We start from the raw sequence: 27,676 nt of genomic DNA on the forward strand, positions 1-27,676 counted from the left end.
AATCAAAGCTTCTTACAAAGTGATTCATCCTGGTTTGATTGGAACGACGAAGAAGCTGTTATTTCCAAACTGGGAAACTGGAATATCTGATTAGAAAGTGGGATAACTTCTTCATCCCAACCCTATGAGATTTATTCAACTTCCTGGTGTTTCTCCACCATTTTATGTATCAAATCAAAGCTTCTTACAAAGTGATTCATCCTGGTTTGATTGGAACGACGAAGAACCTGCCCTATTCCCAAACTGGGAACTGGAATCACCTGATTAGAAGTGGGATAACTTCTTCATCCCAACTCCTATGAGATTTATTCAACTTCCTGTGTTTCCCCACCATTTTATGTATCAAAATCAAGCTTCTTACAAAGTGATTTATCCTGGTTTTGATTGGATTGACGAAGAAGCTGTCATATTCCCAAACTGGGAAACTGGAATCACCTGATTTGAAAGTGGGATAACTTCTTCATCCCAACTCCTATGAGATTTATTCAACTTCATGGTGTTTCTCCAACACTTTATGTATCCAAATCAAGCTTCTTACAAAGTGATTCATCCTGGTTTGATAGGAACGACGAAGAAGCTGTCCTATTCCCAAACTGGGAAACTAGAATCACCTGATTAGAAAGTGGGATAACTTCTTCATCCCAAATCCTATGAGATTTATTCAACTTCCTGGTGATTCTCAACCATTTTATGTATCCAAATCAAGCTTCCTACAAAGTGATTCATCCTGGTTTGATTGGAACGACGAAGAAGCTGTCCAATTCCCAAACTGGGAAACTGGAATCACCTGATTAGAAAGTGGGAAAACTTCTTAATTCCAACTCCTATGAGATTTATTCAACTTCCTGGTGTTTCTCCATCATTTTATGTATGAAAATCAAGCTTCTTACAAAGTGATTCATCCTGGTTTGATTGGATTGACGAAGAAGCTGTCCTATTCCCAAACTGGTAAACTGGAATCACCTGATTAGAAAGTGGGATAACTTCTTCATCCCAACTCCTATGAGATTTATTCAACTTCCTTGTGTTTCTACAACACTTTATGTATCCAAATCAAGCTTCTTACAAAGTGATTCATCCTGGTTTGATTGGAACGACGAAGAAGCTGTCCTATTCCCAAACTGAGAAACTGGAATCACCTGATTAGAAAGTGGGATAACTTCTTCATCCCAACTCCTATGAAATTTATTCAACTTCCTGGTGTTTCCCCACAATTTTATGTATCAAAATCAAGCTTCTTACAAAGTGATTCATCCTGGTTTGATTGGATTGACGAAGAAGCTGTCCTATTCCCAAACTGGGAAACTGGAATCACCTGATTTGAAAGTGGGATAACTTCTTCATCCCAACTCCTATGAGATTTATTCAACTTCATGGTGTTTCTCCAACACTTTATGTATCCAAATCAAGCTTCTTACAAAGTGATTCATCCTGGTTTGATTGGAACGACGAAGAAGCTGTCCTATTCCCAAACTGGGAAACGGGAATCACCTGATTAGAAAGTGGGATAACTTCTTCATCCCAACTCCTATTAGATTTATTCAACTTCCTGGTGTTTCCCCACAATTTTATGTATCCAAATCAAGCTTCTTACAAAGTGATTCATCCTGGTTTGATTGGATTGACGAAGAAGCTGTCCTAATCCCAAACTGGTAAACTGGAATCACCTGATTTGAAAGTGGGATAACTTCTTCATCCCAACTCCTATGAGATTTATTCAACTTCCTGGTGATTCTCAACCATTTTATGTATCCAAATCAAGCTTCTTACAAAGTGATTCATCCTAGTTTTATTGGATTGACGAAGAAGCTGTCATATTCCCAAACTGGGAAACTGGAATCACCTGATTTGAAAGTGGGATAACTTCTTCATCCCAACTCCTATGAGATTTATTCAACTTCCTTGTGTTTCCCCACCATTTTATGTATCAAAATCAAGCTTCTTACAAAGTGATTCATCCTGGTTTGATTGGATTGACGAAGAAGCTGTCCTATTCCCAAACTGGGAAACTGGAATTACCTGCTTTGAAAGTGGGATAACTTCTTCATCCCAACTCCTATGAGATTTATTCAACTTCCTGGTGTTTCTCCAACACTTTATGTATCCAAATCAAGCTTCTTACAAAGTGATTCATCCTGGTTTGATTGGAACGAAGAAGAAGTTGTTTTATTCCCAAAATGAGAAACTGGAATCACCTGATTAGAAAGTGGGATAACTTCTTCATTCCAACTCCTATTAGATTTATTCAACTTCCTGGTGTTTCTCCAACCCTTTATGTATCCAAATCAAGCTTCTTACAAAGTGATTCATCCAGGTTTGATTGGAACAACGAAGAAGCTGTCCTATTCCCAAACTGGGAAACTGGAATCACCTGATTAGAAAGTGGGATAACTTCTTCATCCCAACTCGTATGAGATTTATTCAACTTCTTGGTGTTTCTCCACCATTTTATGTATTCAAATCAAGCTTCTTACAAAGTGATTCATCCTGGTTTGATTGGATTGACGAAGAAGCTGTCCTATTCCCAAACTGGGAAACTGGAATCACCTGATTTGAAAGTGGGATAACTTCTTCATCCCAACTCCTATGAGATTTATTCAACTTCCTGGTGTTTCTCCAACACTTTATGTATCCAAATCAAGCTTCTTACAAAGTGATTCATCCTGGTTTGATTGGAACGACGAAGAAGCTGTTCTATTCCCAAACTGAGAAACTGGAATCACCTGATTAGAAAGTGGGATAACTTCTTCATTCCAACTCCTATTAGATTTATTCAACTTCATGGTGTTTCTCCAACCCTTTATGTATCCAAATCAAGCTTCTTACAAAGTGATTCATCCTGGTTTGATTGGAACGACGAAGAAGCTGTCCTATTCCCAAACTGGGAAACTGGAATCACCTGATTAGAAAGTGGGATAACTTCTTCATCCCAACACGTATGAGATTTATTCAACTTCTTGGTGTTTCTCCACCATTTTATGTATCCAAATCAAGCTTCTTACAAAGTGATTCATCCTGGTTTGATTGGAACGACGAAGAAGCTGTTCTATTCCCAAACTGAGAAAGTGGAATCACCTGATTAGAAAGTGGGATAACTTCTTCATTCCAACTCCTATTAGATTTATTCAACTTCCTGGTGTTTCTCCAACCCTTTATGTATCCAAATCAAGCTTCTTACAAAGTGATTCATCCTGGTTTGATTGGAACGACGAAGAAGCTATCATATTCCCAAACTGGGAAACTAGAATCACCTGATTAGAAAGTGGGATAACTTCTTCATTCCAACTCCTATTAGATTTATTCAACTTCCTGGTGTTTCTCCAACCCTTTATGTATCCAAATCAAGCTTCTTACAAAGTGATTCATCCTGGTTTGATTGGAACGACGAAGAAGCTGTCCTATTCCCAAACTGGGAAACTGGAATCACCTGATTAGAAAGTGGGATAACTTCTTCATCCCAACTCCTATGAGATTTATTCAACTTCCTTGTGTTTCCCCACCATTTTATGTATCAAAATCAAGCTTCTTACAAAGTGATTCATCCTGGTTTGATTGGATTGACGAAGAAGCTGTCATATTCCCAAACTGGGAAACTGGAATCACCTGATTTGAAAGTGGGATAACTTCTTCATCCCAACTCCTATGAGATTTATTCAACTTCATGGTGTTTCTCCAAAACTTTATGTATCCAAATCAAGCTTCTTACAAAGTGATTCATCCTGGTTTGATTGGATTGACGAAGAAGCTGTCCTATTCCCAAACTGGGAAACTGGAATCACCTGATTTGAAAGTGGGATAACTTCTTCATCCCAACTCCTATGAGATTTATTCAACTTCCTGGTGATTCTCAACCATTTTATGTATCCAAATCAAGCTTCTTACAAAGTGATTCATCCTAGTTTGATTGGATTGACGAAGAAGCTGTCATATTCCCAAACTGGGAAACTGGAATCACCTGATTTGAAAGTGGGATAACTTCTTCATCCCAACTCCTATGAGATTTATTCAACTTCCTTGTGTTTCCCCACCATTTTATGTATCAAAATCAAGCTTCTTACAAAGTGATTCATCGTGGTTTGATTGGATTGACGAAGAAGCTGTCCTATTCCCAAACTGGGAAACTGGAATCACCTGCTTTGAAAGTGGGATAACTTCTTCATCCCAACTCCTATGAGATTTATTCAACTTCCTGGTGTTTCTCCAACACTTTATGTATCCAAATCAAGCTTCTTACAATTCATCCTGGTTTGATTGGAACGACGAAGAAGCTGTTCTATTCCCAAACTGAGAAACTGGAATCACCTGATTAGAAAGTGGGATAACTTCTTCATTCCAACTCCTATTAGATTTATTCAACTTCATGGTGTTTCTCCAACCCTTTATGTATCCAAATCAAGCTTCTTACAAAGTGATTCATCCTGGTTTGATTTGAACGACGAAGAAGCTTTCCTATTCCCAAACTCGGAAACTGGAATCACCTGATTAGAAAGTGGGATAACTTCTTCATCCCAACTCGTATGAGATTTATTCAACTTCTTGGTGTTTCTCCACCATTTTATGTATCCAAATCAAGCATCTTACAAAGTGATTCATCCTGGTTTGATTGGAACGACGAAGAAGTTGTTCTATTCCCAAACTGAGAAAGTGGAATCACCTGATTAGAAAGTGGGATAACTTCTTCATTCCAACTCCTATTATACACTTTTGTGTATTAGAGCATGATTCAACCAATCAGAGATAATCAGATGAAAAGATTAAAGAGATTGAGAGATTTTAGTGAGAGAATAAAGAGAGAGACTCAAAACTCCATTAATTATTAAAGATGAGGTTTACAACATATTTATGTGAGAGAGACAATACATTTCGAAATCCTTAAGATAAGAAAGAGATTCAGAGCATGTGTAGTCAAAGAGAGCTATCCAAAAGCATCCAATGGGAGTCTTCACATGCTTGATCCCTTTGGCATCTTTTACTAGATGCTGTCTACTTTACAGCCTGTCTCCAGCCTCTCTAGCTTGAAGAAACCTTATCCAGACTGCTCCTTCCTTATCCAAGAGCTCCTTGGTCGTGGGTAACTCTCCAAAGTGAAGCAAGATCACTTTCCAAGCTTTAACTGAGTTACCACAGTAAAACTAAAGTTACTGTGGTAAAACTCCAAAGTTACTGTATGCCTCAATCCTCTTTCTCTATCAATGTCTCCTCTCCTTATTACCTCATCTCAACACTCCCCCTCAAGCTTGACCATGTGGAACAAGTCAAGCTTGGAAACCATGAAGACCTCCCTCATTAAAAACCTCACCAAAGAAAACCCATTGGGATAAAACTTTGATGAGGGAAAAAGATGTTAAGATGAGAGCCTTATGGTATGAAGAGGAGACCATAGGAAGTGTAGAAGCATTAGAGAGGAAGATGGAAGCATCATGTACGGACTGTACGGATAGGGCAAAGGGTACGGACGATCAGGCCGTACCATCATGCGCGGTTAAGAAGTTACTCAGCTCAGGTAAAGAGTAAACTAGCTAGAGTTACTTTACCTTAAGGCTGAGCTTGATCCGAACGTTGAGAGGATAAGGAGGAGCGCGTCTGACAGTCTGGCAAGATCTGGAAAGGTAAAGGCATATTCAAAGGTGCCTTACACATGTGGAGACTCTCATTGGAAGGATTCAAATGCGCCCTTAGCTGTATATTGACTTCACATGCTTTCTCCTTTATGCAATCGAAACCCTAGTGTCTTAAGCTTCATATATAAGTGTAAACACTCTCATTAATAAGATAAAGCAAGTTATGAGTCTCTCTTAGTCTTTTAGTCTCTCAATGGTTCCATAATAGACTCTGAATCTCATTTCATACTCAAATCTCTTCTAAATCACTTCTAGTCTTTCTTATTCACTCAGATTACTCTACTCAATCCTAAAAGTGATATGGTATCAGAGCCAGGTTCATAGGAACTTGGTTTCGTTGGGTTCTTTGAAGATTCAAGATTGAAGCTTTGGAGAAACAGTTTATGGTTCTTGTGTTCTTAAGCGGTTCTGGGTAGTCTTTCTGAGTTCTATTGGTTATTTGAGGTGTTATTGAAGCTGTGTGGGTAAAAGGTGAAGCTGCTAGTGTTCACTCAAGTCAGTTACCTCAAGAGAAAGTTATTGAAGTCTAAAGGATTCTACATTCAACATGGAGAGTGGGATGAACATGAACATGAAGGTGGCGGTTTGTTTCAAGGGAAACAACTACTTGGTGTGGTCTCGGATGGTGAGAACCACAGTGGGAAGCAAGGGGCTTTGGAAGCACATCACGCCAGGAGAAGCTCCGAAGCTCATCACTCAAGGAGAAGCTGAAGATGAAGCCGCAAGCAAGGCATAAGAGAAGTGGCATCAAGAGGAAATGCTGGTGATGTCTGTCCTTCATGCGTCCCTTGAGCCGGCCATTCTGGATGCATACAGCTACTGTGAGTCTGCTAAAGAGCTGTGGGATACCTTGAAGAAGGTGTATGGCAACACTTCAAACCTAAGCCGAGTGTTTGAAGTGAAGCAAGCTATCAACAACCTTGTACAAGAAGACATGGAGTTCACTAAGCATCTAGGAAGATTCAGAAGTCTCTGGTCCGAAATGGAGATGCTTAGGCCGAGCACAACGGATGCTGATGAGCTTAACAAGAGGAGAGAGCAAGATAAGGTCTTTGGGCTCCTCCTCACCCTAAACCCGGCATACAACGGTCTCATCCAGCACCTGCTTAGAGAGGACACTCTACCTGACCTTGAGGATGTGTGTGCGCGGATTCAGAAGGAGCAAGGCTCCATTGGGCTGTTTGCAAAGAAAGGAGACCTTTCCCTTGCAAGCCAAGCAACTCAAGAGGAGGGGAGTGAAGCTCCGCAAGCAAACAAGGCTGCTGCGCATGGGAAGTTTGAGGAGAGGAGGTTCAATGGGAACTATGATCACTGCAAGAAGCATGGCCACAAGAAGAGCCAATGCTGGATCCTTCACCCACACCTCAAGCCGGCTAAGTTCATGAAGGACCGTGAGGCAAGGGCTAATGCATCAGATGGAACGGGTGGAGCTGGTACAAGCAAAGGAAAGGAGATAGATGGGCGTGAGGCAGGTGATGGGAAGTCTCTTGTAGCCTACACCGGGGCACCAAGCAACCGTGGGAACAATGATCAAGAGTATCTAAGGAGATCCGACCTTGATGCTCTCATGAAGTTGTTCAAGGAGAATGGTAACATCTTTGGGTATTCTTTTGGTGCTAGGGTGGTAGAGAACTATAAGAATCTAACTAGAACTGATAGGATGCATGAGAGCTTGATAGAAATGGTAAATCAATCTAGGATTGCAAACTTTGCTAGAAATGATCATGCATTCAAACCATCTAGTATCCTTGCGCATATTGCTAAGTCTCATGACATTAAGCCATTAGTAATTGATTCAGGTGCATCTCATCATATGATAAGTGACACTAACTTGATTAAGAACATTGTTCCAATGAATGGAAATGTGATGATTGCTAATGGAGATAAGATTCCTATTAGAGGAATAGGAAGTCTTAAACTGTTTGATAAGGAAACTGAAGCTTTTTATATGCCTGAATTTACTTCAAACTTATTATCTGTTAAGAAATGTGCTACTGATTTACATTGTAATGTTATATTCAGTCCTAATGATGTGAAGTTTCAGGATATTAAAAGCAGCAAGATGATTGGAAAGGGAGTGACTAAAGGAGAGCTATATTTACTTGAAGATCTCACTCCTGTTTCTAGATATAGCTGCTCGTTTACTTCTGTTTCCGGTTCTAGTTTAAGTAAAAATGCATTGTGGCATGCTAGATTAGGACACCCTCATAATAAGGCTTTAAAACTGATGTTGCCAGGTGTTTCCTTTGAGAATAATGATTGTGAAGCTTGCATTTTAGGCAAGCATTGTAGAACTGTATTTACCAAGTCTACTATTGTTTATGAAAAGTGTTTTGATCTTATTCATTCTAATGTTTGGACTGCACCTTGCCTATCTAGAGAAAACCATAAGTATTATGTAACTTTCATTGATGAAAAATCCAAATACACCTGGTTAACCTTAATTCCAACCAAAGATAGGGTACTTGATGCATTTAAAAACTTTCAATCCTATGTGACTAACCATTACAATGCCAAGATAAAGATTTTCAGGTTAGATAATGGAGGAGAGTACACGGGACAAGCATTCAAGCTACACTTATCTCAGCATGGAATCCTTCATCAAACAAGCTGTCCCTATACCCCACAACAGAATGGTGTGGCTGAGAGGAAGAACAGGCATTTGATGGAAGTAGCCAGGTCCATGATGTTTCAATCCAACGTGCCTAAGAAGTTTTGGAGTGATGCAGTTGCTACGGCTTGTTATCTCATCAACAGGACACCAACTCTGATTCTTCAAGGACAATCACCATTTGAGGTACTGAATCAGTACAAGCCCTCTCTAGAGCATATAAAGATCTTTGGATGTTTATGTTTTGTGATGGTGCCTGGAGAGATAAGAAACAAGCTAGAAGCTAAGAGTTCAAAGGCAATGTTTATTGGATATTCATCAAGTCAGAAAGGATACAAGTGCTATGATCCTAACACAAGGAGAGTGTTAGTATCTAGAGAAGTGAAGTTTGTTGAGGAAAAAGGATACTATGAGGAGCAGATTCAAGAAGATTTGAAAGATCTTACTTCGGATAGAGCTGAAACCTTGAAGATCATCCTAGAGGGTCTTGGAATCAACATGAATCAAGGTAGGAGAAGCACTACTCCAGTACCGGATCATCAGACTCCCAATCTTGACCATGAAGGGGGGAATGAAACAAGAACTCAAAACCGTGGAGAGACAAGTAGAGAAGAGAGTTCTGGTTCTCATGATCAAGCTGTGGAATCAAATGATCAACAAGAAGAAGCTGAAGAGAGTCAGCTAAGGGAAGAGGGAGCTGAATCAAGTCAGCTAGGAGAGGAAAGATCTGAAACAAGTGTGCTGCCACAAGAAGAAGAAGAACAAGAGATGGCGCAAGAAGGGCCAGTGTTGAGAAGGAGTACAAGGCTGAGAAAGGATCCTTCCAGTTGGGTAAACACAAGAGTGTACTACAATGCCCAAGCTGTGAAGCATCCTACTCAGGCCGTGTGTTCTTTTGCTCAATATCCAGAAGCACATTGTGCATTCATGGTAAACTTAGATGAGAATCACATTCCAAGAAGCTATGAAGAGGCAATGAAAGATAAGGAATGGAAGGAATCAGTAGGAGCTGAGGCAGGAGCTATGATAAAGAATGATACATGGTATGAGAGTGAACTACCAAAAGGGAAGAAGGCAGTATCTAGTAGATGGATCTTCACAATCAAATACAAGGCTGATGGACAGATTGAGAGGAAGAAGACTAGATTGGTAGCAAGGGGGTTCACTCAAACATATGGAGAGGATTACATTGAGACATTTGCACCAGTAGCCAAGTTACACACCATTAGGATTGTCCTAAGCTTGGCGGTTAACCTTGGATTGGGATTGTGGCAAATGGATGTGAAGAATGCATTCTTACAAGGAGAACTTGAGGATGAAGTCTACATGTACCCTCCACCAGGTCTTGAACATCTAGTGAAGAGAGGGAATGTACTGAGGCTAAAGAAGGCTATCTATGGGTTGAAGCAATCACCAAGAGCTTGGTACAACAAGTTGAGCACAACTCTGAACGGCCGAGGCTTTAGGAAGTCAGAATTGGACCATACTCTCTTTACCCTCACTACTCCCTCAGGTATGGTTGCTCTCCTTGTGTATGTGGATGATATCATTATCACAGGGAGTGATAAGGAAGGTATCAAAGCAACCAAGGAGTTTCTCAAATCTATGTTTGAAATCAAAGACTTGGGAGAAATGAAATACTTTCTTGGAATTGAGATTTGTAGATCCAAGGAAGGCTTATTCATGTCCCAAAGAAAGTATACACTTGATCTTTTGAAAGGTGCAGGTGCTTATGGAGGCAAGACAGCAAGGATGCCTATGGAGGATGGGTACAAAGTACCAAGAGAGGGGGAGATTGAAGACAGCAAGCCATTTCATGATCCTAAACTCTATAGAAAACTTGTTGGCAAATTGATTTATCTTACCATCACAAGGCCTGATATATGTTTTGCTGTGAATCAGGTGAGTCAACACATGCGGCTTCCCAAGTGTTGACATGAAGCAATAAAGAGAGGAGAATGAAGTAAGAAGCAAGAGGGGAACAATTACATCCGGATCAAGCAATCACTCAACTTACCTTGCAAGACAAGTCTGTCCGTACAAGACAACCCTAACTTGGAGTGCAAGGCATAAGAGTGACTGATGTAGAAGAGAAGAAGGCAAGAAGAATGTTTGGAATCGCCTAAGGGAAGTGGGGAACCATTGGGAGTGCAGGTCACGGGTCTGGTTAAGGATTCAAAGTCTTCCCACCCGTTAGGACCTGTCACTATCCAGGACCACTCTGCCCATCTCTCCTTTGTCTTAACCTCTTTGTTTATTGTTTCCTTAATGTCGACATCTTGCTGTAAGAGTTCTATAAATGGGTTGTTCCCATAAACAAATGAATTCAAGGGAAAAGAGTTCTCTATTATTCTCTTTGTCAATCTCACTCTCTCCCTCACGGATTAACCTAGTTCTTCTCTAATCTCTTCACAAATCCTCCTTAAACTCTCACATTAATTCTCTAAAACTCTCATGGTATCAGAGCAACTTTGCTCTTGAGACCTAAATCTCTTTTTCTTCCGCAAATTCTCTGTGTTTCATTTCTATTTTTGGCAAAGTTCATCCTGTTCTTGAGGTGTTCTTCAAACACATTTCCAGAATTTGCCAAAAATAGCAAAGTTTATCCAAAACTTTTATTCTTCTTTCTCTCTTGATGGATACCTCTGAGAACCCAAAGATGGTGATGATACCAGTTACTCTCAAGGGTCCTAACTACCTGACATGGGCAAGACTTGCCAAAACAGCTCTCGGAGGCAGAGGTCTTTGGGAGATTGTTGAAGAAGGCCGCCCCACCAAGAAGACTGTCCTAGGAGAGGATGGCAAAGAAGTGGTGGTTGCGGATGCTGGGGATAAGAAGAAAGGTCAGGAGGACCTCATGGTGTTGTCTATCATCCAGAATAGCCTCGCCCCTTCTCTCCAAGAGGCTTATGCATTTTGTGAAACTTCCAAGGAGCTGTGGGATACTCTCAAGAAGGTGTATGCCAACAAATCCAACATCAGCAAGGTGTATGAAGTAAAAGGAGCAATCAACTCTCTAAGTCAAGAGGACACAGACTTTGATGCTCATTTTGGGAAGTTCCGGTCTCTATGGGCTGAGCTAGAGATGCTCAGACCTGCAACAGTTGATCCGGATGTTCTACATGAAAGAAGGGAGCAAGATAAGGTCTTTGCCTTGCTGCTCACTCTCAACCCAGGGTATGATGACCTTATTAGGCACATACTGAGGAACAAGGAGCTCCCATCTCTAGATGAAGTGTGTGCTGAGATTCAGAAGGAGCACGGCTCAGTGGGTCTCTTTAAGAGAAAGGGAGAGCTAGTGATGGCCAATCAAGCTGAAGGAGCCGAGAGCAAACCTGCCGGAGTAGCCAACAAAGGGTACTACAAGCCGGAGGAGAAGAAGGTGTGGGTGTGTGATCATTGCAAGAAGAAGGGTCACGGCAAGGACAAGTGCTGGATACTTCACCCACACCTCAAACCGGCTAAGTTCAAGACTGATGGCCGAGCAAACTATTCAGGTGATGTAGGAGAAGCTTCCACAGCCTACCGCACTCATGAGAGCAAGGGAAACCATGATGAGTCCATCAAGAAATCCGACATTGAGGCACTCATCAAAGCTCTCAAGGAGTCTGGTAAAACTCTTGGTACATCTCTTAGTGCATCCTATCAAGTTCCTAGGAGTTTATTCACTGCTTTTCAAGTCTCCCATGAATCTGATAGAGTTAACCCTTAGTCATAGACTCAGGAGCCTCTCATCACATGATTAGTGATCTAAACTTGATTAAAAATATTACTCCTGCAGTAGGAAATGTTATGATAGCTGATGGTAACAAGGTTCCAATTAAAGGCATAGGTGAACTTAAATTATTTGAGAAAGATTCCAAAGCCTTCTACATGCCTAGTTTCACCTCTAATTTGTTATCTGTGAAAAGGGTGACCAATGACTTGAATTGCAATGTTATATTTACGCCTGATGATGTCTACTTTCAGGATATTGACTCATGTAGGTTGCTTGGCAAAGGTGTGAGCAAGGGAAACCTGTACTTGCTAGAAGACACTAAGCTTGCATCCGATCTATCTGTTGCTTTCAATTCAAGTTTTAATTTCCCTAAAGATGTAATGTGGCATGCTAGATTAGGACACCCCCACTCTCGTGCCTTGAACATCATGTTGCCTAGTATTTCATTTCAACAAGATTGTGAAGCTTGTATCTTAGGAAAACATTGCAGAATGTCTTAGATGCATTCATAAACTTTGAAACATATGTCTCTAACCATTACAATGCCAAAGTTAAGATTTTGAGATCAGATAATGGAGGAGAGTACACCAGCAATGCATTCAAAGCCCACCTAGCCAAACAAGGTGTAATCCATCAAACCAGCTGTCCATACACTCCACAACAGAATGGTGTGGCCGAGAGGAAGAACAGACACCTCATGGAGGTCACTAGGAGCATGATGTTCCATACAAGTGTCCCAAAGAGCTTCTGGGGAGATGCGGTCCTAACTGCATGCTACTTGATCAACCGAATTCCTACCAGAGTTCTCCAAGACCGATCTCCATTTGAGGTATTGAATAAAGCTAAACCATCCATTGATCATATGCGTGTGTTTGGGTGTCTTTGCTTTGTTTTTAAAACCAGGAGAACTAAGGAACAAGCTGGAGGCTAAGAGCACAAGAGCCATGTTCATTGGGTATTCACCAAACCAGAAGGGCTATAAGTGCTATGAACCAGAGACTAGGCGAGTCCTAGTGTCTAGGGATGTGAAGTTTGTAGAAACCAGAGGGTACTACAACAACAAGGACTGGAATGAGCTGGAGAACCTGTCTCAATCCGCATCAGATAGAGCAGCCAATCTCAGACAAGTCATGAGGAGACTTGGGGTCAGCTTACCTATGGAAGAGCCGGGACAAGCAGGATCAGATAATGTGGGAGGATCAAGCCGGTCTGAAGAGCAAACCGAGACAACTACAGATGAAGTTGAGATACAAGAAGCTGCTCCCCTTGATCCTGAGGGGGGAAATCAGAGTGAACCACCAGTTCATGATCAAGAAGAGCACCATGACCAAGAGGAGGAAGTGGAGGATCAGAATCAGAACTTGGAAGGTGGAGAAGGAACTCAGAATGAAGAAGCTCAGCCAGTGCTTAGGAGAAGTACCAGGATCAAGAATCCGGCTACAAACTGGAACAACACCAGAGTCTACTTCAATGCAGAGGCAGTAGCTCACCCACCCAGTGGAGTGTGCTCCCTAGCTCACTATCCAGAAGAACATCAAGCCTTTGTGGGTTCATTGGATCAGGAATGGATACCAAGAACATATGCAGAAGCTATGGAAGATGAGGAATGGAGGGAATCAGTGAATGATGAAATGGGAGCCATGGAGAGGAACAACACCTGGTATGAGACAGAGCTTCCAAAAGGGAAGAAAGCCGTGACCAGCAGACTCATACACACCATCAAGTACCTTGCAAATGGAAAGCCAGAAAGAAAGAAGACCAGATTGGTAGCAAGAGGATACACCCAAGTGTATGGAGAAGACTATCTAGACACCTTTGCACCAGTGGCCAAACTTCACACAATCCGGATCATTCTCTCATTGGCAGTAAATCAAGAGTGGGATCTTTGGCAAATGGATGTGAAGAATGCTTTCTTGCAAGGTGAACTAGAAGATGAGGTATATATGAGACCTCCTCCGGGAATGGAAGAGATGGTGAAACCAGGGAATGTACTCAGACTCAGAAAGGCCATCTATGGTTTGAAGCAATCACCAAGAGCTTGGTATCACAAGCTGAGCACTACACTGAATGGGAAAGGCTTTGTGAAATCTCAAGCGGATCACACACTCTTCACTCTCACCAGCAAGCAAGGGATTGTTGTGATTCTAGTCTATGTGGATGATATTATCATCACTGGTTGTGACAAGGAGGGGATCAGTTCAACCAAGACCTTTCTTAAAGCCGCATTTGATATCAAAGACCTAGGGGAACTGAAGTACTTCCTTGGCATTGAGATGTGCAGATCAAAGGAAGGATTGTTCATGTCCCAAAGAAAGTATACCCTGGACATCTTAAAGGAGGCAGGAGATCTTGGAGGAAGACAAGCCAAGACACCACTTGAAGAAGGTTACAAGGTATTGCGAGAGGGGGAGTATGAAGATACTCCATTTGAAGATGTCAAGCAGTATAGAAGGATGGTTGGGAAGCTGATCTATCTAACCATCACTCGGCCAGATGTGTGCTTTGCAGTTAATCAAGTAAGCCAGCACATGCAAACTCCCAAGGTTCATCACTGGAACATGGTGGAGAGGATACTAAGATACTTGAGAGAGGCGCCAGGTCAGGGTGTATGGATGGCTTGCAACAAGAACACTGAGGTGATAGGATACTGTGATGCAGATTGGGCTGGGGACAGAATAGACAGAAGATCAACCACCGGCTATTGTACATTCATTGGAGGAAATCTGGTCACTTGGAAGAGCAAGAAACAGAAGGTAGTGTCTTGCTCTAGTGCAGAAGCAGAGTACAGATCAATGAGGAAGCTAACCAGTGAGCTTATCTGGATAAAAGGGCTTCTAGGCGACTTGGGAATTGAGATCACCACTCCCATGACCATGCATTGTGACAACCAAGCCGCAATACACATTGCATCCAACTCAGTCTTCCATGAGAGGACAAAACACATAGAAGTGGACTGCCACAAGGTAAGACAAGCAGTAGAGCAGCAAGTAATTCTCCCATGTTATACAAGAAGTGAGGATCAGCTGGCTGACATCTTCACCAAGGCGGCCAGTAGCAAAGTTTGTGAGTCCATTCTTCCAAGACTTGTACTCATAAACCTCCCATGTCAATGATCCCCTCACCATGGAGTATTCTACTCTTTTTCCTTTGCTTGGTTTTTATCCCAAGTGGTTTTTCCAAGTAAAGGTTTTAATGAGGGAATGCTTCATGGTTTCCAAGCTTGACAATCACCACCGTCAAGCTTGAGGGGGAGTGTTGACATGAAGCAATAAAGAGAGGAGAATGAAGTAAGAAGCAAGAGGGGAACAATTACATCTGGATCAAGCAATCACTCAACTTACCTTGCAAGACAAGTCTGTCCGTACAAGACAACCCTAACTTGGAGTGCAAGGCATAAGAGTGACTGATGTAGAAGAGAAGAAGGCAAGAAGAATGTTTGGAATCGCCTAAGGGAAGTGGGGAACCATTGGGAGTGCAGGTCACGGGTCTGGTTAAGGATTCAAAGTCTTCCCACCCGTTAGGACCTGTCACTATCCAGGACCACTCTGCCCATCTCTCCTTTGTCTTAACCTCTTTGTTTATTGTTTCCTTAATGTCGACATCTTGCTGTAAGAGTTCTATAAATGGGTTGTTCCCATAAACAAATGAATTCAAGGGAAAATAGTTCTATATTATTCTCTTTGTCAATCTCACTCTCTCCCTCACGGATTAACCTAGTTCTTCTCTAATCTCTTCACAAATCCTCCTTAAACTCTCACATTAATTCTCTAAAACTCTCACCAAGGAACATCATTGGCGTATGGTGGAGAGACTGCTGATGTATCTGAATGGCTCGCCGGATCAAGGAGTATGGATGGGGTGCAATGGAAGCTCAGAAGTGGTGGGCTATTGTGATGCTGATTGGGCAGGAGATAGAGCTGACAGGAGATCAACAACCGGCTATTGCACATTCATTGGAGGCAACTTGGTAACCTGGAAGAGCAAGAAGCAGAAGGTGGTGTCATGCTCAAGTGCTGAAGCTGAGTATAGAGCCATGCTGAAGCTTACAAACGAGTTGGTATGGATCAAAGGCATCTTGAAGCACTTGGAGATTGATCAAGCCACTCCAATGACAATGCATTGTGACAATCAAGCTGCCATTCACATTGCATCCAACTCGGTGTTCCATGAGAGAACCAAGCACATCGAGGTTGATTGCCACAAGGTGAGACAGATGATTGTGCTTGGAATGATCTTACCTTGCTATACGACAAGTGAAGATCAGTTGGCTGATGTGTTCACCAAGGCTGCAAGACAAAAGACTATGGAGTCCATTCACATTAGATTGGGACTCATAGATCTTGGGAAGAGAAGGAGCTGATCCCCTTAGCTGTGAGATCTTTACTCTTTTTCCCTCATTAAGGTTTTATCCCAATGGGTTTTCCTTAGTGAGGTTTTTAATGAGGAAGATCTCATGGCTGTCCAAGCTTAGACTTTCACAAAGCTAAGCTTGAGGGGGAGTGTTAAGATGAGAGCCTTATGGTATGAAGAGGAGACCTTAGGAAGTGTAGAAGCATTAGAGAGGAAGATGGAAGCATCATGTACGTACTGTACGGATAGGGCAAAGGGTACGGACGATCAGGCCGTACCATCATGCGCGGTTAAGAAGTTACTCAGCTCAGGTAAAGAGTAAACTAGCTAGAGTTACTTTACCTTAAGGCTGAGCTTGATCCGAACGTTGAGAGGATAAGGAGGAGCGCGTCTGACAGTCTGGCAAGAGCTGGAAAGGTAAAGGCATATTCAAAGATGCCTTACACATGTGGAGACTCTCATTGGAAGGATTCAAATGCGCCCTTAGCTGTATATTGACTTCACATGCTTTCTCCTTTATGCAATCGAAACCCTAGTGTCTTAAGCTTCATATATAAGTGTAAACACTCTCATTAATAAGATAAAGCAAGTTATGAGTCTCTCTTAGTCTTTTAGTCTCTCAATGGTTCCATAATAGACTCTGAATCTCATTTCATACTCAAATCTCTTCTAAATCACTTCTAGTCTTTCTTATTCACTCAGATTACTCTACTCAATCCTAAAAGTGATAAAAGAGTGGAGACTCCATGGTTAAGGGGCTCAGCTCCTGGGAGTAAGATCAATGAGTCCAAGCCTGGATAGTATGGACTCCATTGTCTTCAATCTCGCTGCCTTGGTAAACACATCTGCAAGCTGATCTTCACTTCTTGTATAACATGGCAGAATCACTCCTAGGATAATCATCTGCCTCACCTTATGAAAATCCACCTCTATGTGCTTTGTTCTCTCATGAAACACTGAGTTGGAGGCAATGTGGATAGCTGCTTGATTGTCACAATGCATAGTCATAGGAGCACTCTGCTCAATCTCTAGATGCTTCAAGATCCCCTTGATCCACACCAACTCGTTTGTCAGCTTCAACATGGCTCTATACTCAGCTTCAGCACTTGAACAAGAGATAACCTTCTGGTTCTTACTCTTCCAAGTAACCAAGTTTCCTCTAATGAATGTACAATATCCAGTAGTTGATCTCCTGTCCACTCTATCTCCTGCCCAATCAGCATCACAATACCCAACCACTTCTGTACTGCCATTACAGCCCATCCAAACTCCTTGTCCAGCCGTCCAACTCAAATACCTCATTATCCTATCAACCATCTTCCAGTGATGGACCTTTGGCGCCTGCATATGTTGACTCACTTGATTCACAGCAAAGCATATATCTGGCCTGGTAATAGTCAAGTAGATCAGCTTGCCAACCATCTTCCTATACAGCTTAGCATCCTCAAACAACTGGTTCTCTTCAACCTCCCCCTCACGTAAGACCTTATACCCCTCTTCAAGAGGTGTCTTGGCTACCTTTCCTCCAAGTACATCAGTCTCCTTCAACATATCCATTGTATACTTCCTTTGACACATAAACAAACCCTCTTTGGATCTGCATATCTCAATCCCCAAGAAATACTTCATCTCTCCCAAGTCTTTGATATCAAACACAGACTTGAGGAACTCTTTAGTGGCTTTAATCCCAGCCTTATCACTCCCTGTGATAATCAAATCATCCACATATACCAGTATCACAATGATCCCTGATGGAGTAACCAAAGTGAAGAGTGTATGATCCAGTTCAGACTTCCTGAATCCTCTCCCATTGAGAGTTGTACTCAGCTTCCTGTACCAAGCTCTAGGAGACTGCTTCAGCCCATATATTGCCTTCTTCAATCTCAAAACATTTTCTGGTTTTACTAGATGCTCAAGACCAGGAGGAGGAAGCATGTATACCTCATCTTCTAGCTCACCTTGTAAGAAAGCATTCTTCACATCCATCTGCCACAAATCCCACTCCAAGTTTGTTGCAATGGACAACACAATCCGAACTGTGTGCAGCTTAGCTACTGGTGCAAAGGTATCAATGTAATCCTCTCCATAGGTTTGTGTAAATCCTCTTGCAACCAATCTGGTCTTCTTCCTATCAATCTGTCCATTTGCTAGATACTTGATTGTGAAGATCCATCTACTAGATACAGCCTTCTTTCCCTTAGGCAGCTCACTCTCATACCATGTATCATTCTTGATCATAGCACCTACTTCAGCTCCCACTGATTCTTTCCATTCCTTGTCTAACATAGCTTCTTCATAAGTCCTTGGTACATAACTCTCATCCAGACTAATCATAAATGCATAATGCTCCTCTGGAAACTCAGCGAAGGAACACATGGCTTGAGAAGGATGCTCCACAGCCTGGGCATTGTAGTACACTCTCGTGTTTACCCAGTTGGAAGGATCCCTCTTTATCCTTGTGCTCCTCCTCAAAGCTTGAACCTGATCTTCAGTTTGCACACTAGCCGGCGGCTCCACTTGCTCTTCTTCTGAACTGGCCGGTCCAACTTGTTCTTCTCCACTAGACTGAATCTCATCTACTTCTCCACTAGACTGAACATTGTTCTCAACTTCTTGTGATATATCTTGATCATGAAGGTCTGAATCCTCTTGGTTTTGCTCTTGCTCACCAGATTCAGTTCCATTCCCCCTCTCATGATCAAGAGGAGTTGTTCTTCCAGCTCCACCAGTCTGATTGGAAGGCTCTCTCCTTCCGGGTTCCTGATCCTGGGATATCCCTATCCCGAGCTTCTCCAACAACACTCTCAGTATTGTTGCCTTATCAGATGGAGCTTGAGACAAATCCTTCAGATTTTCCCACTCCTTTTCTTCATAATAGCCATTAGTTTCAACAAACTTCACTTCTCTAGATACCATCACCCTCCTTGCTTCAGGATCATAGCACTTGTACCCCTTTTGAGTGATAGAGTAACCAATGAACATAGCCTTAGTACTCTTTGCCTCCAGCTTGTTTCTCTGCTTTCCTGGAACCATGACATAGCACACACACCTAAAGACACGTAGGTGATCAATGACAGGTTTGCTCTTGTTCAAAACTTCAAATGGAGACAGATTCTTCAATATCTTGGTTGGAACCCGGTTGATGAGATAGCAAGCAGTCTGCACAGCATCACTCCAAAAACGTTTTGGGACATTTGCATGAAACATCATCGATCTAGCAACCTCCATCAAGTGCCTGTTCTTCCTCTCAGCTACACCATTCTGCTGTGGTGTATAAGGGCAGCTAGTCTGATGCACAATCCCATGCTTGGCTAGATGACTCTTGAAGGCATTGCTGATGTATTCACCTCCATTATCTGATCTCAGTACCTTCACAGTAGCATTGTATTGATTAGATACATATGCTTGGAAGTTCATAAATGCTTCTAGCACCCTATCTTTAGATGGAAGCAATGTAAGCCAAGTATACTTAGACTTCTCATCAATGAATGTCACAAAGTACTTCTGGCTATCTCTAGACAAACAAGGAGCCGTCCACACATCTGAATGAACTAGATCAAAGCAATGCTCATAAGTAGTTTCTGATGTTGGAAAAACAGTCCTACAATGCTTTCCTAATATGCATGCTTCACACTCCAAGTGATTAAATGACATATTAGGAATTATCAATTCAATAGCACGAGCATGAGGATGTCCCAATCTAGCATGCCAAGTAATACTATCAATCTTCTCATAAGTACTACTCAAACACATAGAATCAAAGGGTTTAGAGATCTTAGCCAATTGGAGCTGGTATAGATTATTCTTGCTGTCTCCTCTCCCAATGACCCTTCCAGTCTTCAAATCTTGGAACTCAACATCATCTGGCCTGAATACTACTTGACAGCCAAGATCAATTGTGGCTTTCCTTACAGATAGTAGATTTGAAGCAAACTGTGGCATGTAGAAGGCATCTGAGTCTTTATCAAATAGCTTGAGCTTTCCAACTCCTTCTATAGGAATCCTATCACCATTAGCTATCATCACACCCCCAGTAGCTTTCTTTACATCACTCATTAAGCTTCTGTCACTAATCATGTGATGACTTGCTCCAGAATCAACAATGATGGGTTTGTTGGATGTGGATGCTTTGGCAGGAGCACCCTGTCTCCGGGTCGTAGCCAAAGCAGACACATACTTGACAAACTCATCCCATTCCTCCTTTGTGACACGCTCATCCGCTCCTTTGGTCTCTAGCTTCCTCATAACCCCACTGCTCTCTACAGATTCTCCCATGTAAGCTGAGTAAGAACACTCTCCCATAAGAATCTGTTGTGCTTCTTCTCTGCCCATCTTCATAGTACCATAGCTACCTTGATAACCAGACAGTATGCTTCTCTTCCAACACCTTCCTCTTCTGATCTGAGCCTTAGACCGTCGTCTCAGCCTTCCCTTCTTCCTTTTAGCACCCTCCTTACTCCAAGTTATCTCTTTGTTCTCTTCCATCACTTGATGAAGCCTCTGAACAAGTACACACACTTCTTCCATGTTGGGTAGCTTCTCTTCCTTGAGAATAAGCTTTACCAACCAGCCATAAGATGAATCCAAGCTTGCAAGGAGGCTGAAGACAACATCTTGCTCTCGCCACTCTTCTAGCACTCTTGGATCACAACTTCTTGGTCTCAAGCTTTGTAACTCCGACCACAAACATCTCAGCTTCTTCACATGCTGATTGAAACCTTCTTTCCCTTGTTTTAACTCACAGATCATCTTCCTGACTTCATACATCCTCCTTAGATTGATCTTGTTCTCATAAACATCTTCAATCTTCTCAAGAGATATACTTTCTTCAAGACTCAACTGATCTTCACACTTCAACCTTGCTGTCTGACCCCCATCAGCAGCTCTCTCCATTAAAGGTTCTCCCTTTACATGATTACTCCAAATCTCACAGCTTCCTAAGGCTGTCTTCACCCATCTTGGCCAAACCCACTTGTTTTCTTCTTGAATCTTCACTGCTCCACTAGATTCGTGCTTCATATTCATCTTTCCACCTGAGAATCTCAAATAAACCCAGCCACAAAAGAATAGACAACACACATGTTGGAATGAAGAAGTAAGGAGCTGGAGTTGATGAAGAGACCAAGCATCAACAGCAAGAAAATCCGGAACAAGCAGATTTTAATCTGTCCGTACAGTTTTGGCTTGCAAGTAACCAAACCTAACCTAAAGTGTCTTGGAAGTCAAGGCAAGTGGGGAACTCGTCCAGCTGAGCTTTCTGAAGCATATTTGAAGTTTAAATTAAGTATCAGACCGTTGGAGAGAGATCTGGCAAGTTGGAGAATTAATTAAGATAAAAGTCACATGTGCATAAGGAGATGAGCCTGCTGTCACTTTCACACAACCAGACTGTGCCCATCTCTCTCTCCTGTCACTCTCTACTCCCTCTGGTCGAGATTCTCCTTGGCTGCATCCTCCTGGCTCCATCAGAAACCCTACAATAATATTAGTTTAGTAAATCTGTACTTTAACAATTGTTTAATCACTTGCAACTTGTAATCTGGCTATAAAGCCACCCCATTGTAACCATTACGAAATTAAGCTGAATGGGAGAGTTTCTCCTTTCTTCTTCACCATTCTCAAGTCTCTTATACTCTCCTAATCTCTGGTTACAAGAATCTCTCTCATACTCTCTCAAATCTCACTTAATCTCTCTTATTCTCCATTGCAGTCTCTTTAATTCTCACTTACTGTCTTCACTCTGTTCTCTTTCAATCCGACCACTCTCTGTTCTAAACAACACTCACACACCATAATCTGTCTATTCTCACTTGGTATCAGAGCTCCAAGCTCCTGAGAATCCATAGAGCTTCCGCAAATCTGTTACAGTTCATACTTCTCTTCAAAAATCTCTGTTTCTGTTCATCCTTGTATCCTCTGGTCTAAAGCTTTTCCAGGAGGGAAGAGACTCACCAGAACTCAAGATAAAGGAGGTCTTTAGTATCTGAAACTCAAAGCTTCCACAATTCAAGCATAGGTTCACCCTCATTGTTATTTCAAATCATTAGAGAGTTTCTGTCCAGCCAGCTGTTCAATCTCTTCAAGAGGAAGAAGACTACAAACATGGCGTGTCCAGAGACTTCCCAAGGTCTATCACCCTTCCTCCTGTTCAGCCTGAAGAGATCTCTTGGAGAAAGAAGGTTTTGGAGCTGTTTGGCAAGCAATGCTCCAAACCAAGTCTGTACAAGTGATTTTCAAGTTCTTCCCAAAATGGAGTCTCTCACTGTGTTCCAGAAGGTGGCGCCTGGTAATCAGGAAGAAAGGAGGGGTCTTAAGCATGAGTGGTCCAAAGGGAAAGCACACACAAGGAAATGGCATGGGGTAGAGATCCCAAACTCCAAATCTGTCAAGTTCAAGTGAACAGTGTGGCTTGGAGGTTCAAGGAACCAGCTCAGGTTCCTTGTTTGTAAGTTAACCTCCTATCCTTAATAAGAGCTTGAGTAGTGATGTCTGGTTGTGTTGAGTGGTGTGTTTGGTATCCTTGAGACAGGTTCAAGTTGCTAGTGTTGGTTAACCTTGTTTCTGTTCCATGATACTTAAAGTTGTGTGTGTTGCTCTGTTTCTTAAATTATTTCTAGGAGTTGTCTAGCATGGTATTGTCTAGTTTCTGCCCTAGAATAATTGTTTATGTTTTGTATTGTGCTAGGCGAGTTGTTTAGCCACTGTCATTGTCTTGTTGCATTGCTAAAGGTCTAGGAGAGTCTCATGATCTTGTATTGCATTCATATATTGTTTAAGGTGATTAGATGGTTGTCTAGTCTAGTCTCTGCTATTTTCATTAAAATTTATAAAAAATATCATAAATGTCTTGTAATTGATGAGTTATCATACTTGAGCATTTAGTGAATTGGTGGCATGGATTTGAACTGAATGAGTTGTTTAGATTCTGTCCATTGCATTTTTTTTCTCTTAAAAACATTGGGATCAGACTTGGTGAATTATCAAGGGCTGATCCTAGTGTGTGTGGTCTGATTCTTGCTGGAGTTTGAGTGATGTTTCAGGTACACAAGAGGTGATCTCTGTCCATCATCAAACTAAGACAAAGAAGAAGGCATTGCCCACGTTTTTCAGAGCCTCCCAAGATGGATATTCCTGAATCGTGGAAATTGACCAGTCCCAAATCCTATCTATGTGTCTGCCCATTTCCTACCCTGAAGATAGAAAGGATGTTGGAGAATTGGAGAAACTGCTCAGAAGTGACTTACCTGATGCCAAGAGGATGTACAGGAGGTGCACTCAAGAGAAAAGGCCAGCACTAAGCCAAGAGTGGCCGGTGGTCAGAGGCATGGATCAAGGTGTTTAGTCCTGACCATGTAAAGATACATTGTGAGTAGAACCAGTTGGCTTCGCAGGCGTAGGAGCTGTTGTGCTCCTGGTTCAAGAGACTCATAAGGAAGGTCATCACCTAAGTCATGGGGAGACTGGTGGCCCAAAGACATTAGAGCTGAAGGAAAATGGTGATCCAGTTGGCTTAAGCGCAGATGTTGGTATTGTTGTGCTCCTGGAAGATAGTGAACTGGTTGGCTTAAGCGCAGATGTTGGTATTGTTGTGCTCCCAGTTTCAAAACTCATTGAAGCTCACATTCAAGCTTGTCCCTATACTCAGCCAAGCTTGAGGAGGGGAATCAGTGAGCTACCAGAAGATCCATGAAGCTCCTAGTGTCTCTTTTCCTCATAGAAAGCCAGCAACATCTATGTGTCAAAATAGAAGATCAAGAAGAAGAGGTTGCATGGCGATTTAATAAGGAGGGGCCTAAGTGATCAGTCTGAAGAAGCTGGCACACCCCACCACTCTGACCAACTATATTCAAGGACTCAAGGAGTATTCAATCAGGGAAATTCTTGGCTAAGCAATCACATGATGGTGGCAAATTATGGAGTTGAAAAGTGCTGAGCTTCCCTACATGCTGAAACTTCAAGAGAAAAATGCAAAGGCTGGTTGAGAGAAGGAATGGCGTGGAGGATTCAAGTGCTTAGCAATCCTCACCAACATTCAACAAACTGATGCAAGGGAAGTACCTAAACCAATTATTATTCTTATGTGTGAATAGGTTTGCCCCTTGAGAATTGATACATGCATTTTGTGGATGATTGAATCAGGTACCTATTGAGCTCATGAACAAAGAAAAGCTTTGTCTCAACTCCTAAATGGAGGCAAGAAGCCAGAAGAAAGGGGGGAGACAAGCTCAGGTCATAAGAAGAAGCTCAAAGGTGATTTGACGGTGAAGCAACTGGCGCCAATCCAAGTCGTTCATTGCCTCACCTCTGATCAAAATTGGAGTTTGCAAGTGGTGGATTCACTCTTGCATTACTCAGTACCAACCGGATCAAAGAAGCTCAGTTCCAAGTGTGTGATTGAGCTTCCATAATCCGGACTGTGTCTTACCAAGTGGGGATTCAATTGGAGTCCACGCCTCACCATTCTTATGAAAGGGAAGCACCTTAAACTCATCTCAATACATTCATGATTGTCCTTATACTTTATATTATTGAGTTTGATGTGATGAGTGCATTTCCTTAAGAACTGATGCAATTTTAGAATGGTGTGTATCAGGTACCAAAATAAGCTTGAGCCTCACTGAAGATGATGATGATGATCCGGTCGTGTCCTAGCCTATCTAAGATGGCCAAAGAAGTCAGTTGAGAGGGGGAGACCCAAACCGGGTGTATGGTTCCATGAAGAGGTCAAGCCAAGTTCTAAAGAACAAGCAACTTTGCTGGTGGTTCAGAGAAGATGGTCTGGTCATTTCCTTGCCTTCCTAAGGTGGCTTGAAGTCAGTTGAGAGGGGGAGACCCTAAACCGGCCACAAAATGATCCAGCCAGTTACTTGTGCTCAAGGATAGCAAGTTCTGGTGATTCATACTTGCTATACCTATATTAGGCCACGATCCAGAGCCTAAGGACTCCACCATGATGAATCTGAAGTTCCTTAGGCTCACTGGCCAATCCCTAAGCTTTGTGGAAACTCCACTCTTTTTCCCTTAGCAAGTTTTGTCCCAATGGGTTTTCTTGCTAAGGTTTTTAATGAGGGAGCTTCTTCAAGGTTCCAAGCTTGTTCAAGGATCTCCTATGGTCAAGCTTGAGGGGGAGTGTTGGAATGAAGAAGTAAGGAGCTGGAGTTAATGAAGAGACCAAGCATCAACAGCAAGAAAATCCGGAACAAGCAGATTTTAATCTGTCCATACAGTTTTGGCTTGCAAGTAACCAAACCTAACCTAAAGTGTCTTGGAAGTCAAGGCAAGTGGGGAACTCGTCCAGCTGAGCTTTCTGAAGCATATTTGAAGTTTAAATTAAGTATCAGACCGTTGGAGAGAGATCTGGCAAGTTGGAGAATTAATTAAGATAAAAGTCACATGTGCATAAGGAGATGAGCCTGCTGTCACTTTCACACAACCAGACTGTGCCCATCTCTCTCTCCTGTCACTCTCTACTCCCTCTGGTCGAGATTCTCCTTGGCTGCATCCTCCTGGCTCCATCAGAAACCCTACAATAATATTAGTTTAGTAAATCTGTACTTTAACAATTGTTTAATCACTTGCAACTTGTAATCTGGCTATAAAGCCACCCCATTGTAACCATTACGAAATTAAGCTGAATGGGAGAGTTTCTCCTTTCTTCTTCACCATTCTCAAGTCTCTTATACTCTCCTAATCTCTGGTTACAAGAATCTCTCTCATACTCTCTCAAATCTCACTTAATCTCTCTTATTCTCCATTGCAATCTCTTTAATTCTCACTTACTGTCTTCACTCTGTTCTCTTTCAATCCGACCACTCTCTGTTCTAAACAACACTCACACACCATAATCTGTCTATTCTCACTACACATACCCAGAAACCTCAATAACCCCAAGAACACTCAAGAACACTCTGATTTTGAGAAAAAGAAATCACACTCACCCCCTTTTTGCCAACCTGGCTCTGATACCATATACACTTTTGTGTATTAGAGCATGATTCAACCAATCAGAGATAATCAGATGAAAAGATTAAAGAGATTGAGAGATTTTAGTGAGAGAATAAAGAGAGAGACTCAAAACTCCATTAATTATTAAAGATGAGGTTTACAACATATTTATGTGAGAGAGACAATACATTTCGAAATCCTTAAGATAAGAAAGAGATTCAGAGCATGTGTAGTCAAAGAGAGCTATCCAAAAGCATCCAATGGGAGTCTTCACATGCTTGATCCCTTTGGCATCTTTTACTAGATGCTGTCTACTTTACAGCCTGTCTCCAGCCTCTCTAGCTTGAAGAAACCTTATCCAGACAGCTCTTTCCTTATCCAAGAGCTCCTTGGTCGTGGGAAACTCTCCAAAGTGAAGCAAGATCACTTTCCAAGCTTTAACTGAGTTACCACAGTAAAACTAAAGTTACTGTGGTAAAACTCCAAAGTTACTGTATGCCTCAATCCTCTTTCTCTATCAATGCCTCCTCTCCTTATTACCTCATCTCAACACCTATGAGATTTATTCAACTTCCTGGTGTTTCCCCACCATTTTATGTATCCAAATCAAGCTTCTTACAAAGTGATTCATCCTGGTTTGATTGGAACGACGAAGAAGCTGTCCTATTCCCAAACTGGGAAACTGGAATCACCTGATTAGAAAGTGGGATAACTTCTTCATCCCAACTCCTATGAGATTTATTCAACTTCTTGGTGTTTCTCCACCATTTTATGTATCCAAGTCAAGCTTCTTACAAAGTGATTCATCCTGGTTTGATTGGATTGACGAAGAAGCTGTCCTATTCCCAAACTGGGAAACTGGAATCACCTGATTAGAAAGTGGGATAACTTCTTCATCCCAACTCGTATGAGATTTATTCAACTTCTTGGTGTTTCTCCACCATTTTATGTATCCAAATCAAGCTTTTTACAAAGTGATTCATCCTGGTTTGATTGGATTGACGAAGAAGCTGTCCTATTCCCAAACTGGGAAACTGGAATCACCTGATTTGAAAGTGGGATAACTTCTTCATCCCAACTCCTATGAGATTTATTCAACTTCCTGGTGTTTCTCCAACACTCTATGTATCCAAATCAAGCTTCTTACAAAGTGATTCATCCTGGTTTGATTGGAACGACGAAGAAGCTGTTCTATTCCCAAACTGAGAAACTGGAATCACCTGATTAGAAAGTGGGATAACTTCTTCATTCCAACTCCTATTAGATTTATTCAACTTCATGGTGTTTCTCCAACCCTTTATGTATCCAAATAAAGCTTCTTACAAAGTGATTCATCCAGGTTTGATTGGAACGACGAAGAAGCTGTCCTATTCCCAAACTGGGAAACTGGAATCACCTGATTAGAAAGTGGGATAACTTCTTCATCCCAAC

General features: G+C 41.9%; 1 protein-coding gene across 1 annotated transcript in view; it reads right to left on the reverse strand.

The window, feature by feature from the left end:
* LOC117127346 overlaps positions 1-26,890 on the reverse strand; it is a 28,043-nt gene extending 1,153 nt beyond the window's left edge. Inside the window, exon 1 of the mRNA XM_033277458.1 lies at positions 20,139-26,890. Coding sequence (XP_033133349.1) covers positions 20,139-21,325 — 1,187 coding nt within the window. The 5' untranslated portion in view covers positions 21,326-26,890. The remainder of the gene's footprint in view (positions 1-20,138) is intronic.
* Positions 26,891-27,676: the final 786 nt, after the last annotated feature.

The sequence above is a fragment of the Brassica rapa genome, chromosome A08 (assembly GCF_000309985.2).
Source record: "Brassica rapa cultivar Chiifu-401-42 chromosome A08, CAAS_Brap_v3.01, whole genome shotgun sequence".
NCBI lineage: Eukaryota > Viridiplantae > Streptophyta > Magnoliopsida > Brassicales > Brassicaceae > Brassica > Brassica rapa.